At 41.5% G+C, this 17,092-nt stretch overlaps 1 protein-coding gene across 3 annotated transcripts; it reads right to left on the bottom strand.

Moving 5' to 3' along the window:
• Nucleotides 1-564: 564 nt before the first annotated feature.
• Nucleotides 565-9,115, bottom strand: egfl6 (EGF-like-domain, multiple 6). Of its 3 annotated transcripts, XM_085765656.1 has the most exons (13): nucleotides 8,732-8,860; nucleotides 7,272-7,378; nucleotides 6,836-6,928; nucleotides 6,553-6,672; nucleotides 6,331-6,450; nucleotides 5,069-5,203; nucleotides 4,861-4,983; nucleotides 4,328-4,393; nucleotides 3,571-3,813; nucleotides 2,175-2,249; nucleotides 1,986-2,081; nucleotides 1,323-1,585; nucleotides 565-1,243 (listed from the first exon to the last, which is right to left on the bottom strand). In XM_085765656.1, exons 1-13 carry the CDS (start codon nucleotides 8,803-8,805, stop codon nucleotides 1,136-1,138), a joined length of 1,623 nt encoding a protein of 540 aa, XP_085621782.1. In that variant the 5' UTR covers nucleotides 8,806-8,860; the 3' UTR covers nucleotides 565-1,135. The 3 variants fall into 3 exon arrangements, with proteins under 3 accessions (XP_085621782.1, XP_085621781.1, XP_085621780.1); XM_085765654.1 differs by lacking the exon at nucleotides 4,328-4,393 and having other exon boundaries at nucleotides 884-1,243; nucleotides 8,732-9,114; XM_085765655.1 differs by lacking the exons at nucleotides 4,328-4,393; nucleotides 4,861-4,983 and having other exon boundaries at nucleotides 8,732-9,115.
• Nucleotides 9,116-17,092: the final 7,977 nt, after the last annotated feature.

Below are 17,092 nucleotides of genomic sequence, written 5' to 3'. Positions count from 1 at the left end.
GATGAATTAGGTCATCTTGCCTCATTTGGAATAAAACAGATGGTCCTGAAACCATCTTTGATGTTAAATGGGGGAATGTCTCTGGAGCTATCAAGTCATGCACATCTGAAACGTGACACTGGAGTCTGGACTCTAGACTAGATCACAACCAGTCTGCTGTATTTCATGCTGATATTTTTGTTGTTTAATAAAAAACAAAGCTGTCATATAAAAGTACAATATTTCCCTTTGAGGTTTAGTGTAGTAGTAGTATAAGTGAAAGATAGGCTAATGGAAATGATGGAAGTTGTAAAGAAATGTACAACTTAAAAACACCTGAAGCCCTTGAAGTAAAATGTAGTTTCTTTACAGCATAGTGGCATCGTTCCCTCACTGTTTTCACTAATCTTTTTAATTAGTAATCTTTCTTTTTCATGAATGTTAAGCATGAGGCCATATTTTTCCCATTCAGTTTGAATGTGAAATGACTTAGCATCTCTAACACTCAACATCCAGAGGGCACGCTGAAGTTTACCCATGCATTTTTATAACATGTGAGGAAAAAAGGAAGGTAGACAGTATTAGAAAAAAAACAGTTTTAATGTAATAGTACAGTATAATATGAAAGCAAAATTTACAGCAGTTTTGCACTGGTACTTTTTTTTTATCATTTAAACTCACCAGCCTTCAAAAACATTATTCATCTAAGATCAAATTTCAGAAATAATTCACCTAAGAATTCACATTACATGTCATAGAGTATTTTTCATTGAACTTCAGCAATTCACTAACACATACACAACAGGATTTAAGCACAATACTGTTTAACATAACCAACAGACACAGTTAGCATTTCCACTGATTCCTGAGATCTGAGTTGTCTATATTTGTAAGAGAGCGCATTTGAAAATCACGGTAGAAATGATACTGGGATGTATCGATGTAGCAGCATTGTGATAGAGTAAACATGCATGCACTGGTAGCACTTAATCTCCCCGTGAGACCGTGTGTCAAGTTGTCTTTGTGTGAATGTCCTGAGGCTATGTCATGAAAGAACACTCCACAAATAGGAGACCATAATACGGACAGGAAACAGGAATCTTTGACATGCGTCATCAGCGGAGGGTTTCAAATTGTTGATCCGGGGTGGAGATTCCTAATACACTGGACTGTCTTCCTCTTGACAAGGCCCTGAGGTCAGCACAACATTGTCCAGCCCTATCTCTCCTCCAATACCTGTCCCACGCTGAGCTTCGAAGTTAACCTGAAAGACATTCAGTAGCACCATCATCAAGTGTTGTTACTGCATTTGTTCAACAACCTATTCTGAATAAATGACTCACAGATTCTGGGGCCCTCTCTCTCCAGGCCACAGTGAGGAGCTCCGTCTGCCAGCCTTGGTCTTTGCTTTGGTTCTGCTCCCACACTGGGTAAGCGTTGTTATCCAGCATCACCCTGAGAGCACCCACGTTATGTCCCACCACACGGTAGTCAAAAGTGAGGCAGAAGCTTCCCCGCTGGACTCGGTCATTGAGAAGCAACTTCAGCTTAGCCACGTCCTCCTGGCCCCCGAGTAGCCCACTCATAGCCATGTAATAATGAGCACCTGAGGGAATTTATAGCTGTTAAAAGTAACTGTATCTGATGGACAAAAATATATACTGTACATTTTTTTATTGCTGAATCATCATTTTATTAGAAGGCATTAATCTCTCAGCCTTCAAGTTATTTGTTTCAGCTTTAGCGTCAGACTTTTCCAACAGTTCTTCAGCAGTGTCTTCAGCTAATTCAACTTTGTTTCAATGATTTCTTCAGCTTATTCAGCATTGATTCAGCAATAGTGTTCAGCTGGTTTCAGCTTTCACACCATTTCCATTCTTGGAAATGCTTTTTCTAGTGTTTATAATATTTCTTTTTGGATTTTATAAAAATAAAAACAAGTACTGATATGGAAATTTATAGCATATGAAAATGATGTGAATATCTTTCAGTCAAATCCACTTTACCAGTGTCATGGTAGGCTACACTCCAGTCCATGTCATCAGCTTTGTCTTGGACCCACTCGCATGCTCCCTGGTCAAAGTTGCAATCCATGATAAACTCTACAAGGTGAAAGGACAAGATGGGCAGAATTAGTCAAGTAAACCTTCTAACAATAGAAAACACAGGTTCATAAACAGATACTTGATGATTACCTTCTTGAACTGGTGTAATTGGGAGTTCTTTGACTTCTGTGTCTGGGCCAAAAACTGATTCAAAGTCCTCTGATACTGTATTTAGAGAGAAAATGCAGAAATCAGTGGGAATACGTGACTTTCAAGCTAAATACCACAAGGCAAATATCACAATCATCGAATAAAGGCCAACAAAACTGCATAAGGTTAACATGTGACATTGATGTTTTGCCCACAAATTCCTCAGAAAATATAAAACAACATTCCAAAATTATGCAGCAAAGAGATTTTCCCCAATGAAACATACACCAGAAAGGGGATTTCAACTAACAGGTGTGGGCCTGCCCTGCTGTCACTCATGTCTTGAGATGGAACTACAACTTTAGGATACAACCCCCCCCCCCCCCCTCTCCTATACAAAAAAAGCGCTTTAAAGCTGTTGCAGCAGAACACCCCCATGGCAAGCAGCCTCAGACTGTCAGACGAGTGACAGCTGGGGTTATTTAACCTTCCTGCTCAGAGAGGGCTAGTGTTAGAAAGGTCTGGAGTACTGATGATAGACTCTCCCACTAGGAGTCAAGTCTGTTTGCACAACAGCTGTTTTGGGGAAAACATAATAAAAGGCTTGGGGGCTTCGTAACCTCCCTCCCCTCCCTCGCCCTCCACCCAGGAGATGGGAAGCAGGCCCTGGATGACTTGTGTCCCTGGGCTCTCACATGCCGACAGAGTAACATTCCTCCCTGGAGGTGATGGATGTCTTGGGGCCTGTCTCCTCTTGCTATCTGAGTTCTTATGTTCCCATAAAGATGGAGATTCGGTGGTGAAAGGCAACTGCATTTATGTGGTGTTGCAGTGGGATGCATACCACTGCATGGTCGCACTGCATACTCAATCTTTTTTTTCTGGGCAAATTTGTTACCAGAATGCATATTTAAACAGGGGTGAATGATGTGTCCAATAAGCCACTGAGTGACAGATTCTGTATTTTATATTACTGGGTTCTTGTTAAAACCAACAATTCAATGTAAAGAGTTTACTTTTTATTTAGGTCGTACTGAAGGAGTAGTGGTTCTTTTCATAATGGCAAACAATTCTTTGTTGATATAAACATCCTAAATCATCCAGTTTGTTTCACTTATGGAGTAAATGTGTCTTCATTGTTAGAAACAACAGACTTTCCATGAAGAGTCATGTAGGTCTTTGAGGAGCCTGGGATTGATGTAAATATGCTTGAAGGGCTGGACCTGCTATTGTATACTTATTTCAGCTGCTTATTGGAAAAGTTATAACTGCACAACACACAAGAGCAAAATCTCTAAGGAAATATACAGAGTTTATTTAGTCTGTGTATGATTAATGCATTGTAGACCACCCATGGTACAGGAAACAGAATTATTTCAAGATATCTGCACTTAACTGAAAACGTCTCCCCTTGGATTGAGCTGGTTGTCTTCTTCTTCTTCCTCCTCCTCCTCTTCCTTTTCTTCCACAGGTAATTCATCAGGTATCACCTCTGTCTGAGCCCCAATGTAGACTTCACCATCATAGTCAAAAGGCTGCTGGCGGACCTTAGGGGACGGTGTTGCGACTGGCTCAGGGATGATGTTTTTGATGTCCTCGTGGTCCAGCTTACCGTGTCTCACTTGGGAGTCTGGAATGGCTGCAGGCAGGAAGAGGAATCAGGTTAGACATGTGGAACTGCAATCACATCTCGGAAACACAGTATTTCACAAGGGGTTGGATGCAAAATTCGTTGTTTGTTGTCATGTATTTTGCAGCTGCTGTTTTTGTTAATCACTTCCTCGCAGTTACTTACCAGTTCACGGATGAGATACATTACTTTTCCTAGAAGGCAGTACTAATGCAAGTGGACATGCTAAAACAACAGATAGAAATATCCTACTCCATGCAGGTGAAACATGAAAGTGACATTCATTGCATAGAAGTTAAATACACAAGCATATTTAATCACATTCTGCTACTTAAGGGTCATGCTGGGGATTCCAGGTCTCATATCACAGTGTGTGTTCTGCGGACGTACAGCGTTTCAGCCATGAGCAAGGGGCAGAGTCGGGGGAGGTGTTCTTAAAAGGAGGAAAGAGGAAGGGATGAATGGGATTGCAGGGTAGGGAGCGAACAGCGGAAGCAGAGTCTCGGATTCCACACAGTCTCACCATTGAGGAACTCATCTGCACTGCCTTTGTCTCCATCCCACGACCTCTGATGATAAAATGGCTTGACTACAAAAAAAAGGCATCTTCATTTTACAGCCTTTATTTTTTTTATGTCATTTGGCTGCATGTGGCTTCTTCACCTGTTGCTATCTGGGCCTGGTTCAAAGAGTACAACAACACAAGCTGTCTTTCCCCTTCCTCTTCTTCAGATGGCTGGCTACCATACAGTGTTATATTTATACAGGTGTGTTTTCAATCTGTGGCCCTCCCTTCCTTCCACATCTGCAAAGAGGAGTGGAGTCTGAAAGCAGGAAACTACGTCTGGCAGTTTGCTGATGTGTTAAAGAGTCCAAATGAAATATGTGGCCATAAAACTGCTCCTGACCTCTCTAACTTGACTACTCTCATCTGGGAGAGGCCTGGGATACAAAATCTTTTGTATCTAATTTTATTTGACAAGTTTTAGTACATATTAATAGTCACTCCTAAAATTAATTAATTCATATTTCTGTGAAACAGGTCTTGGATCTCACCCGAGCACTCAAAGCCATTGCCTCTGAAGCCAGACTTGCACCTGCACTTGTGGGATCCTTGAGTGTTCAGACAGGCAGCATGGTGGCTGCACTTGTGGGTGCCGGCTGCACACTCATCAAGGTCTGGAAAGTTGAAGAATCCTATTTGTACCCTCGGGAGCAGAACTGATCACGTATGTTTTCTGATCAATAAATGTGTATACCTTACCTACACAGTCATATTTGCCATCAACATATTTCAGATCGAAGCCATCCTGGCACTTGCAGTAGTAGCTGCCAAAGGTGTTCACACATTGTCTGTTGTATGGACAGAGGTTGTTCCCAGTGACACATTCGTCAATATCTGAAAGGAAACAAAATGGGAGATAATTTGGGGAAAATGAATAGTGCAAAACAGTAAATACAATATTTACAAAAAATTAACATAGAATGCCTTAAAACGAAGTGTTATCATTTTTTTAATGGCTTATTCCAACTGCTCCAACAGCTTGACCCTTCCTGCTGACTATTGACCTGTGTGGGGTGTAACTGTGTGCTTCCTTTGTAATTCACATGGAGTCATCAGTCACGTTTTCATCTTTCACCATCCTGTTGTATTTAATGCATGCATCGTGAACATGATCCCTCACTGGCTTCCCACTAGCCAGCACTGCTAATTTGTTTGATTTGGCGCCGAAGGGCACAGGAAGCAGCTACTGACATGGCTGTGGATGCAACATGGAATAAATGAAACATGGGAATACAATACCAGATAGTCACAGTAATCGGCTTGTTACTTTAATTTGATGGAAAAAAAAAATGCTCTTTTGAATTTTCATTCAGTCATATCATTATGTTATCATACTTATATCTAATTACACACATTCAGGGTTTCACATTGCAGCTGGAGGACTGGGCCTGCATGTCAAACCCAGGACAGACTTTATTTATAAAAAGATTACACATATTTGAAACTACTTAGTTCTTTTATGTTGGATAGAGCTGATATGCATCTGTCTAATGAGGGTCCATTATTTTTTTTGTCTTGTTATGTATAGTACATCTGGGAAAAATGTAGTTTAAGGTGCATTTTCTTTTTCATTTTACAGTCTATTTTTCAATGTGTCTGAACCACAGTAGTCATGAAATTTAATGCTCTACAACCATTCTATTACTTCCCCTGTGAGATCAGTTGGTTGAACTGGCTCTGTCACTGCTCAAACAGTTTTGTGAGAAGAAATATGACTTAATTGCATCCATCTGATTTGCAAGCCAACCATGCAAAAGCCACATAATAGGGTCTTTGCACAATTGTTCCCCCATGCAAGAAATCCTATTCCAAGCCAAAGTAATTTCCTCTTCTCTCCGTATAGTATTGCTGATTTAGATAAGGGCGACTGCACCATCTGATTTTTTACTCTCCTCACATGCGCCTGATACTATTATATAGGTTTTTCTTGTATTCCTAAAAAATCAACGTTGGATGCTCACCTACACATGTCCTCCCGTCTTGCCCCAGTTGAAGCCCTGAAGATGGGCAGAGGCAGCGAATCTCCCCCTGAACTTCCTCACAACCATACTGACAGTGAGCAAGAGAGCACGTCCTGGAATCTACACACATGGACACAAACGAATAATTACACATTTTGCAAATAAGCAAACTCAGCCGTATACTGTAGATAGAGTATTTAAAAAAAGTGAGATGTGACTCACTGGCACATGATCCATCGGGCATCACGGTGTATCCATTGAGGCAGTAGCACTTGTAACTGCCGAAAGTATTCATGCAGCGATGCTCACAAGGACGAGGTTTCAAACCACACTCATTCAAATCTAGGAGGATATAATAATATAATATAAGAGTCATGTCATTGCCAATCATGAGTCATGTAATATACTCAAATTTAGCATATTAAAAGTAAGTGACAGTTCATCAGCTTGAGTTTAGTTTGACCTTCGTTTATCCAGAGCATTTTTGTTGATTCCAAATACTCACCTTGATTGCACGTCTTTCCGGTGTATCCTGGGAAGCACTTGCATTTGTTGGGGCCAACACACTCTCCGTGCTTGCAGCCGTGGTCGCACTGAGCTGGTAAAACATTTAACATGAAGAAAATACAATCAGAAACATCAGTGGTTTGAGAATGGTGGGTTGCAGATAAACCACACATGCTATTGTGCAGGAAAGGTTTTCCAATTCAGACTTAGCCTCCACATTTTGTGGGTTTGGAAAATATCGCTCTCGAAAAAGAATAATAACCGTTCGCACACAAGTGTAATGTAGCAGTAAACTAAAATTCCTATCTCTATTTATTTTTCCCTAATTCAAAAACCATTGTGTGCAAACTGGAATGTTAATACGAGGGTTCATAGGAGAGTAGTGTTTTTATTTCAGAGCTATTATTTATTGATTATAAGGAATCTGCTCTTACCTTCACACTGTCCTTTACTGTTTTTCTTCCAGCCATAGCAACACTCCAGCCTCCTGCCATAGCGACACACACCTGGTTGGCTTCCAGTAAGGACTTGTCGGTAGTGCCTTTGTAGAAGAAGAGAGGAGTGGAAGGTAAGATCTGTAATTTTGCGGCCTTAGCAGTGTTTACGGCCCAACCTGGTAATCTGGCCTTTAAACGAAAAAACCTTGCCCCATTAATAACAATGACACACCACCGGGACATGTTGAGGTTATTGCAAAGTCCATGTTTATTGAGGGTCCACATGTCCACACTCACATGAGTTCTGAAACTCAGACCTTGAGACATCCCTTTCTAATTAATGGCCCCAATGGTGTTGGTGGAAAAAAAACACACAAAAAAAACAAACAACCTAAACACAGTGTCCCCTCACAGGCTCCCTTATAAAAGTTGGGCTCCCTGTGGAGCAACAGACAGCTGACAGGATGTTGGATACAGATGGAGAAAATACACTAATTAGACACTTCCTGCTTTGCACATCGATACCTAATGCAAGACATTTCCCTCTGTTTACATTGATCCTCATCTGACTCTCATTACCGGACTCATAAGAGAATCTACTGTAAAGCTATTCTCGGTTGTGGTCAGCGAGTCGGCGTCGCACTCAGAATATCCTATATAGAGATTACATTGCACGCATGTATTTTTAACCTGTAAATTAGATTAAGAGGTAATTTGTCATTTGCTGTTGACTGAATCAGTAAATTCATACTAGAACCACACATTCAGATCAAAACTAACAGGTTTCAGCATCAGTGGCTCTATCTTTATCTCGTAGGCCCAATGCCAAGATCTGATATCCCAGATGTTGAGGCTTCACCGGGGCAGCATCCTAAAAGCAGCTTTGGCTCCAGCAGGACTGGAGGAATCTGAGACTTGATAGAAAATCAACCAGAATAGCTCACAGGAGAGGAGAGGGACTCTTTAAGTGTGACAGGTGCTCTTCAGTTATTAACAGTTGCTGGGCCACATTTAGCTGACACACTGCCACAGCTCCTATAGTGCTGTTGACAGCAGCAGCAGTCTGCACATACCATCAAAACAACAGTTTTCCCTGTAAAGATTTAAAGCACATAATTCAGTGCAAAGTAGGGACAATTTGTTGTCCCTCATTAAACTAGCAAACTAGCAGTTACAGTGGTAGTAATTCCTCTTTTTTGCCGGCAGGAAGTAGGCCGAACTGTATATTAGCCAAACCATAGGTGATATTTTTGGTTTGTTATTAGTGTCAGTGTAATTCAGGCTCACTGCAAAGTGAAAGTAACTCATAGAAATCCGTCTGACATTATTGAGGAGCATCTTTTTGACTCTTAACTGAGCAAATATCCAAGTAAAGTTTACACCTGCTGCAGGTCTCTGGGTCAAAACACACCATGCATCATCTAACGCTTGAGGTTTGACTTGATTGACTCACTTACCTATGAGCCTCTGCACTACCGGAGGAGATGTAGATCAGGAGAAGAAGAGCACCGACCCAGGTGAACGGCTGCATGTCTGTGACTATGTGCAGCCGGAGCGCTTCGTTTCCCACGGGGCTGACTGTGAGTTGCTGTTAGTTCCTCTGACTATTCCTCCCGGAGGCTTACACTCATTAAAATGCTTAGACAGGTCTCAGTTGAGCCTTTACACAAGGCAAGCCGGATTGCATTTATTTCCAGAGCACAAAGTCAAAGTCTCCTCCAGGGGTGGAAAAAAAAAAATCTGTCACTCTCTTAAGTGCAGCAGCTTCAATCAGTGTCCCATAATTTGCTTCCTCTTCTTCCTCTCTGAAATTTCAGAGGTGGGTTGACACTCTGTGAAATGACACTCCACTGTGAGGGAGAGGTTGCGACTTTTGGAGGTAGGAGTGTGTTTCTAAGGGGGGTGGAGATTATGTTTAGGGGTGCTCCTCTCTTCAGTGAAACCCTATACAGGATCACATGGAACTCTTCCCAGGGAGTAGGAAAAATTATTCTGCTGCTGAAATGTCATATGCAGGGTATTTCTTCTCTGCAATAACATGAGCTTCGAATGCATTTGCAGTTCAATAGTCTACCTTTGCTCTATATATGTATCTCTACATAAATATATATATATATTTTAGTATTTGCTGCACTGGCTAATTGTGGAGCTCAGGCATGCATAGACTTGTCATTAAGCAGCTGCAGCACTCTTTGATGTCTTGCTCAGAGGTAACGCAGAAAGTTTTGCTCTCTCACACATGCTAATTCCAAGTTCAGCCATAAAAAAGTTTAATGAGTTTTCACGCTTTCAAAGTCAGCTCCAACATCTGGTCCCGTTCCTCTGTACCCTGAGAGATGGACAGGTGATGTTTTCTGCGGGAGCTCCAGGGTTTGCTTCACGTTTGTTGTTGTAGTGAGCCTCCCATGGTTTGGGAAGGCAGAGGGGTCATTCATGCATTGCAGTTGAAATCTGTTTTCTTTTATATTTGAAATGTCTGTCCAGCACCGCACCACCAAAGGAGGCTTAAAACGATGATCTGGAAAGTGCAGTGAGTGGAAGTAACTGTCAGATGAGAGGGGAGTTTGACGTTAAACACTGTAGTTGAGCTCAGCAATATAGGTCTGTGATTATTTTGCCAGACTCCTGTCAGGAAGCTGAACTGTTTGAGCTGCTTAAATGTTGGTTATATCTCCTCTTTTGTTTGAATAGCAAAAGGTCAAAACAAAGTCAGTCTGGACACTCCCATTGTTGAACCCGTTTACCCACAACAATAATACCTATTTGAGTTTGGCGTGGCTCATGCGATTCTCCAGAACAAATCAGTTCAAACAAAGAAATGTTGACGAGTTCACAAAGGCAGATTAGGAGATACACAACAATAATTAAGATGCATCTGAAATTCTGAACTCATATTGCTTGGTCCACATGTGGAAAATCCTACATGCTAATCCACGTCAGGTATAAGAAGGCAGTGGTTTCTGCAAGTATGCACAGCTGAGCAGTGGTTTTGGCAGAAAATACCTATTATATGTTAATAAGGGACAGAAACCGATTGTGATAAAAGATCATGATAGTACTGTATCTATTCAGTTCTTCATTAAAAACAATGTCTGAGTTGGATTTAGCTTGTTTATCATCTGTATTTTATTTTTTTCTGATCTCAGAAAAAGAAATTAAAAAACACAACCTTACATGTAGGCCTTGTAAAGAAAATCTTGGGTATAGCTCATTTGAACATGAAGTGTGTTGCCCCAGAAACACATTATATGAAATGAACCACGCAATAATAATAAGATGGAAAATATATATGCATTCCTGCTTTGAGTGAAACTCACCTGGACTCCCCATTTGAGGACACAGATGTGAGCAAATTGAACTACACTCTATTTAGCAAAAGTGGAGCAGCCTGTGTGTCAGGCTGTAGACTATGGTATGTGTTGAACATGAAAGCAAATGATTGCAAGTACAATGCATAATAATATATACCCTATATTAATAAAATATACTATACTGTATCTTCTATGTACTGTTCTGGTGACAGTTTCTACAATTTCATCTAGTACTTTCTGTAACCATTAAGTTAGCTTCATTTGATGCATGATATCCTTACCACCTCTGGCTATCATTGGAGAGTACAGAATAGCGCACGCACACACTCACATGCACACATTTCTCTATGTGTCCCATTTTGAGTCTGTAACCTGACTCTGTATTACTGACACCGTGAGCATGTGGGTCATGTGTACTATACACTACACTAGAGTTATCTCCTCAGTGCTGCTGTGTGGATTGAGTTTTGTGGGTTCTGTGCTCGAGCAGGAGTCAGGTGAACCAGAGGAAGCCATTATAATCACAACAACAGCACCCTCATCTGTCCAGTTGAAGGCCCTTACATTTAGACCATGACTAAAATGTCAATCAAATAGGATTTCAGTGCAGTGGCTCCAGGTAGCGAGCATTCAGTTTGAAATTCTTCTATTCTGAAGCACTGGAATTTTTTGCGCAAGTGAAAAACACAACAATGACTGTTAGGTGTAATTTTCAGTGTATACATATCAAAGCAAAACAATTATAAACAGGTATAAAGCACACCGTGCTGCTGTGTTTTTAGTGGCAGTAGTTGCAGATTGTTTCTTTTTTACAGCACAAGAATGCATTGCTTATTATTTAGTATATAGCTGTACACATTTTGAGTGCTTTGTGCCTACAGTATAGTGCATATACATGTACGTATATTCCCCTATATCATTTTCTGCAGGTAGGCTTTCTCCCAGAAGGGGGAGACACAGTTCAACACTTGCAAGTAATTCAGACACAGCCAATGGACAAAAGGCGTTATGTTGCTCTAGACTCTGCCTGTGATCAATGCGTATCTGAGCTTTACTTTGATTTCTTTACGAGTGTCTCACCTAGTTGTTTTCTTCTTACAGCGACTCAGACTTATCATGGTTTGCGGTTTAATGCACTGTGCCTTGACGTGAACAGAAACCAGAAGCTGTTTGTGAGTGGAATTTTACCAGCCCCTTCGTAGTTGTAATTGTGCGCTTTGTCACGTCTCTGTCACCAGAGGTCCATATCTGTCTGCAATATAGTTTTTCGTTGACTGAAGAAGGCAGCACCACAACCTGAATGAGAATACAGGTGGAGACGCATAACAATGGGAGGTGTCCATTCATTGGTCAATGATTTCATGTAGCTATTGACATGAACACGTAAAGAGTGTGGAGTTAGTTTAGTGTATATGTGAGGTTCAGATTTACATGACTCTCATTTTTTCTGTTTTGCCATTTAGCAGCTTGCATGGTAGTATGTGCCAGCCCCACTTCCTAGAATTCACTCTCCTCTTGCTTTAATTGATTCCAAGCTCGCAGACGTGAGTCAATAAGGTTGTAATCTGATAATGCATACTGAAAAAAACAAACCCTAGTTTATCCGCTCTGCAAAGTGCATGGTACAGTATCATTCGATAAAATCAGACGCCTCCTATGTTGGCACATACATTCATCCACTCATGAGTCCCTCATTGTGGCCCATGGCACAATGAGCAAGACTTTTACTATAAAAGGAGAGACGAGGCTGTTGAAGAGTTATTTTGAAAGTGATGAGCGTACACAACCACATCCTGCCCTGAGTGGGAGATGACATGAGCAGTGAGTGCACAGCAGAGAACACTGACTGACTGCTATGAAAAAGGCTACTGCTCATCAAAGATATTGTGGTACCTGCTATTAATGTGTTCAGATGCATCACATGGTCTAAATAAGGGTCACATCTTGTGTGCATCCTGTGTGCAACAGGTACTGATGCATTCTCTTTTTAATGACACATCTCTCTTGTGAGAGCTCAGAAGTGAAATATTTTCTGCTGCAGTGTGGTCTGTCATGTATTACTCCACAAAGTCCGCAATGGTGCAGGGGAGCTACGACTTCCCCCTCGCGATGATAAATGGGACCTTGAGAAATCTTTTCGACTTGGTGTGTGCAATTCTGACTGATGCGTCGTACCAGCAACCTTTGTGCACTCATCTTCCTGTTTGAAAGAGGTGCTAGTGGTCAAATGCCACATGGTGACGTGGCGGAAGAACAAGCTGTATGGCACCTTTATGGTATTGTTTGAGTTATCCACATTAAGTGTCCGAAAGAGGCCTTGAGAGTAATGTTCGATTTTTTTGTCTATATAGATGTAATTTTATGACTCTGTCCTCTTAGTGACCCAACAGAACCCTCCTGTAATTCACACTCAGGAGATCTGATAAGTCCAGGTGCTCCTCCTGGAACATCTGCTGCCTGCAGATTACACAATGACAGGCTGCTGCTAAGTGGGGTTGAAACCAGCGTAACTAGAGAGAGACGGACCTTGGGGGATTCAGGGCCGTGTGGGAGATCACACAGACACTTTCGCCCCATCGACATGACGGGTGTGACAGGCTAAACACAGGCTTTGGCCTCAGCTGGACAACCCGTTCTCCTCTCATTAATAGTAAAGCACTGAACAGCGACGCACCATGCTGTGAGAATGGCACTGACGGGGAAGCACCACACCTCTCAAGAGTGGGTTGACGTGTGCCCCCCCCCCTTCATTACTTATTAATGGACTTGCCTGGTCAGAGACATTACAGTGACTTATTAAGTCTGTCGGTCTTAAAGCTCTTACGCCGGCCACTCTGCTGCAGAGCTGATGACGGTGCGTCACTGTCTTCCTGTATTTAGAGAAGGCATCTTGCCTTTGTCTGCTCCCTTAATGCTGACGGTTCAGTTTGGGTTATCTCAGTGATGCATGACCACAATGTTTTCTTGCGAATCATCCTGCTCGCTGGATCCTCCTGACTACTGTATATCCCATACAATCATGAACAACTTGACATGTACTCTAAACAGTGCATATACACTCACTATATCCACATATGCTGTTGCTGGTGTCTCTGCTGTGTGTATGTGTGTGTGTGTGTGTTTCTACTTCCATTTCTTCAAATCTGTGGCTGGTTAATGGGGAACTTCCCCTGTGTACTTCCTGCCACATGACTGTATCTAAATACGTTTCCCTTTTGCAGAGCCTCTTTTATAAACCTCCTTTACAGAACAGGTTGTGCTTTTACATTTTCCTTCATACACTTTTTACAATTGTATCATTACATAAAGACCTCATCCCATCATGTATACTATATCATATAAATTGTTATCTCTCAGATGAAACCTTGACAGCCTTGTTATTGTTATTATTAACTATAACACAAAGAGTATGACTTCATGCATGCGTAGTATGCAACTGGATTGTCAAAGCTACACTTAAAGAAACAAGATACTGTGATAATAAAGAGTTGTAATTGTTCTGTAACTGAGTTTAACATTGGTCTTTGATGCCTTAAGGGGTTCAGTTTACCATTTAACCTGTGAGTAGCAAGACCCCAAAGGTTAAAGTTCAAACCTGCCTTTTGTTCTTAAGGACTGTGGAGGTTCATGCTGGGTATAATTACACAACTATGTAGCTTAAGAGGAGAACCTCAACCTACCTCACCTCAGTGCACTGATAATGTAAACTGCATGCCTAACAGGATAAGACATGCTCCGGTATCACTTTTACCTCTTACCATGTCAGCACACAAGAGTTTTAATGTCCCTGCGCTTTTCTTAGGGGATTAAAGGCTCCTGGAAATACATTTAAAACGGTTACGCTGTTATTACAGACTTGTATGGTTATCAGCAAAAGTCTATGAAAATGAAAACAACCAGGTTTCATTTCCTGTTTCTTATTATAATGAGCTTTATAGCTATTGCTGCAGGGATGCTCAAAAGACAGGGATAAAAAATTGGGGTTGTGTACTGAATTATTAAACTTATGAGAGGACATACAGTACATGTATGTTTTTGTGTTAAATACTATCTGCAGGTACGAGTTGTTCTGTAACAGTAGTAGTGTAACTGAACATGCAAGTTTTGTTTGGTTCATATTTGCATGATATTTGAGGTCTGGGTAGACAGGAACGAGGCATGTGTGTTACACCTACAGGTTCCTCTGTAGCGGTGCACAGCATGAAGCAGAAACGGCCTGCACCAAAAGGAAGAGAGAAAATGTCACAAATAGCAAAAGTCGGAAGTGCCAGTTCAAAGACTTTAGCCCATGCTTTGTCTTGACGGCTTCCACCGACCCACTTGGAGCTGCAAACACACACTCATATATAATACACAGTACAAACACACACACACACAAACATCTCCAAGTGCTTATCCACATTAATTAAGAGGAGATTAAACCATTCTCAGAACAAACCTGAATGCCACAGTTTCAGCAGCCTTGTTTCACAACAGGCTTTTTAGACGGCTGCAGACACGAGCGCAGAATATATTGGACGGGAATGTTTGTGTGCCTTTATGGCTTTATCCACGAATGTAAATAAAGCTGTGGGTCTTTTTTCAAAGGATCAACATGTAAATCCCCAGTTTGGCCATGTCTGCTCCATCCACATCCACATTGAGACATGCTGTATCTGGCCAGGACTATAGGAGCGCTGATAGCTACTGTAAGCACATTCCTCAGACTGTTTTCATCAAGCTGTCTAAATCCATCAGGTTTAGTGTGTTTCTGTCCGAAGAGCCCTCTCGTTCAGTCCACCTCACTCTGGAGGTGTGGTGAAGAAGAGGAGAAGATAAAAGAACACCAAACTAAAATAGTTTAATACAGCCATCTTGTATTATATACAATAGAAAACATTAAAACAAAGCACAAAATGTACAGACATACTCATGTGGCAATGTTTCTGACAAGTATGATGGGTTCAGCTTTTGGCACATTATATCATCCTGTTTGCTTCATTACAACGTTGTGCGCTGCATGTTATGGGGGCAGAATACAGGGGTGTTTACAGCCCTGAACAGCTGCTGAACACATGCAGAAGCTATAGGCTGTATTTGCATAATCTTTTTATATGTGCAAAACGATCAACAAGTTCTTCTTGTCTTTCCTCCCCCGCTGACAAACAAGAATTATTCAGCAATTAGGAATCAGCACGGCAAAATCTTCAGCTTTATTTCAACGGCTATTGCAACGTAAGTCCACCACCAGCACAGTTTTGTTTCACAGCAGAGTTTTGCTGCTACAGTAACGCACTGCAGCTCTTTAACCACATCCTGCTGCACACCTTTGACACTTCTTGATTCAGACAGACTCACAAACAAGCTGCCTCAACGCACAGAGAAACTGTAAAATTGCAACATGGGAGATTTCACAGTCGGGGCATGATAATGCGTTCTTGCAAGCAGTTATGGTTGATACTTTTTTTTTTTCACTAGAGGAATAATAATAATAATCTGCTTTTTGTCAACTAGCAACGCAAATACTTTGATAAATTGGAAATGACATGTTATGAGTTCATTTCAGAGAGGAGGCTAATCCTTTGCAAGCAGTAAATAAGCAGTTACTGTAATTCTCAGAAACATCACTGTAACAGCAGAAATGGGAGGAGGAGAAGTTGACACATAGTGGAGCTCCGAAGATTTGTCAAGAGCATTATCCCGCTCTGGTACGATGATATATACAACAAGCCAGAGGGACTTAACTAGAGAGCAACATCATTAGCAAAGCTTTGGTTCTTTGTGTCCAATAACAGCAGTCACAACAGTCATGTGTCAATATCCTGTCCTGTTATTTATGGGGAAGAATGCCTGATCTAACATGGAACATGACACGAAACAAAAGCAGTGGGTCATTTTTTTTGTGTGTGTGTCATTTTCTGCATCATAGTGGTGCATGTGTCAGGGAGGAACTGGTCAGTGCTGCAAACTGAACTGAAGTCTTAACTATGGACAGACAGAGGCACTTTTAGTCTTTTCTCAAAAGGGAACTACTTCTGTTTCCTGTAGTGCACACAGCCCCTCAGCATTTCTCGGACTTAACTTGTGACTGTGACAAAGCATTAGAACGGGACCGGGAAATTCATCCTACTTAGTGGCCTAATAACAGCGTGTCCCTGTAGAGGTCATGTTCATTTATTTATATCACAGACTGTATGTTAAGTGAGAGGATGAATGGACAAATCAAGTTTACATCAGATGTCTGTACATTGTTTTGGCCTCAACCAATGTTATGACACAGATTTCAGGTTTATCACAGTAGCACTGGTTGCACCTTTGTACAACCATGCACTGATGAATATACCCCCTGAAGGCTCATCTCAAGTGTCTGTTTTACTCTAACTCTCTCTGTCACTCTCAGTTGCAGTGGTCAGATATTTCCCCCTCTTGATTTGTCATTTTCACAACAGCTTGTCCCAGCTCTGCATTATCGCCCCCCCCCCACCGTTTCCGCCTATCGACCTAAAACACTCACTTCCAGCACTTACA

This window comes from Trachurus japonicus, chromosome 21 (genome assembly GCF_045865225.1).
Source record: "Trachurus japonicus isolate A0001 chromosome 21, Traja_1.0".
Taxonomy (NCBI): domain Eukaryota; kingdom Metazoa; phylum Chordata; class Actinopteri; order Carangiformes; family Carangidae; genus Trachurus; species Trachurus japonicus.
Note: the sequence above shows the minus strand (reverse complement) of the source record. Positions and strands in the feature narration are given on the sequence as shown.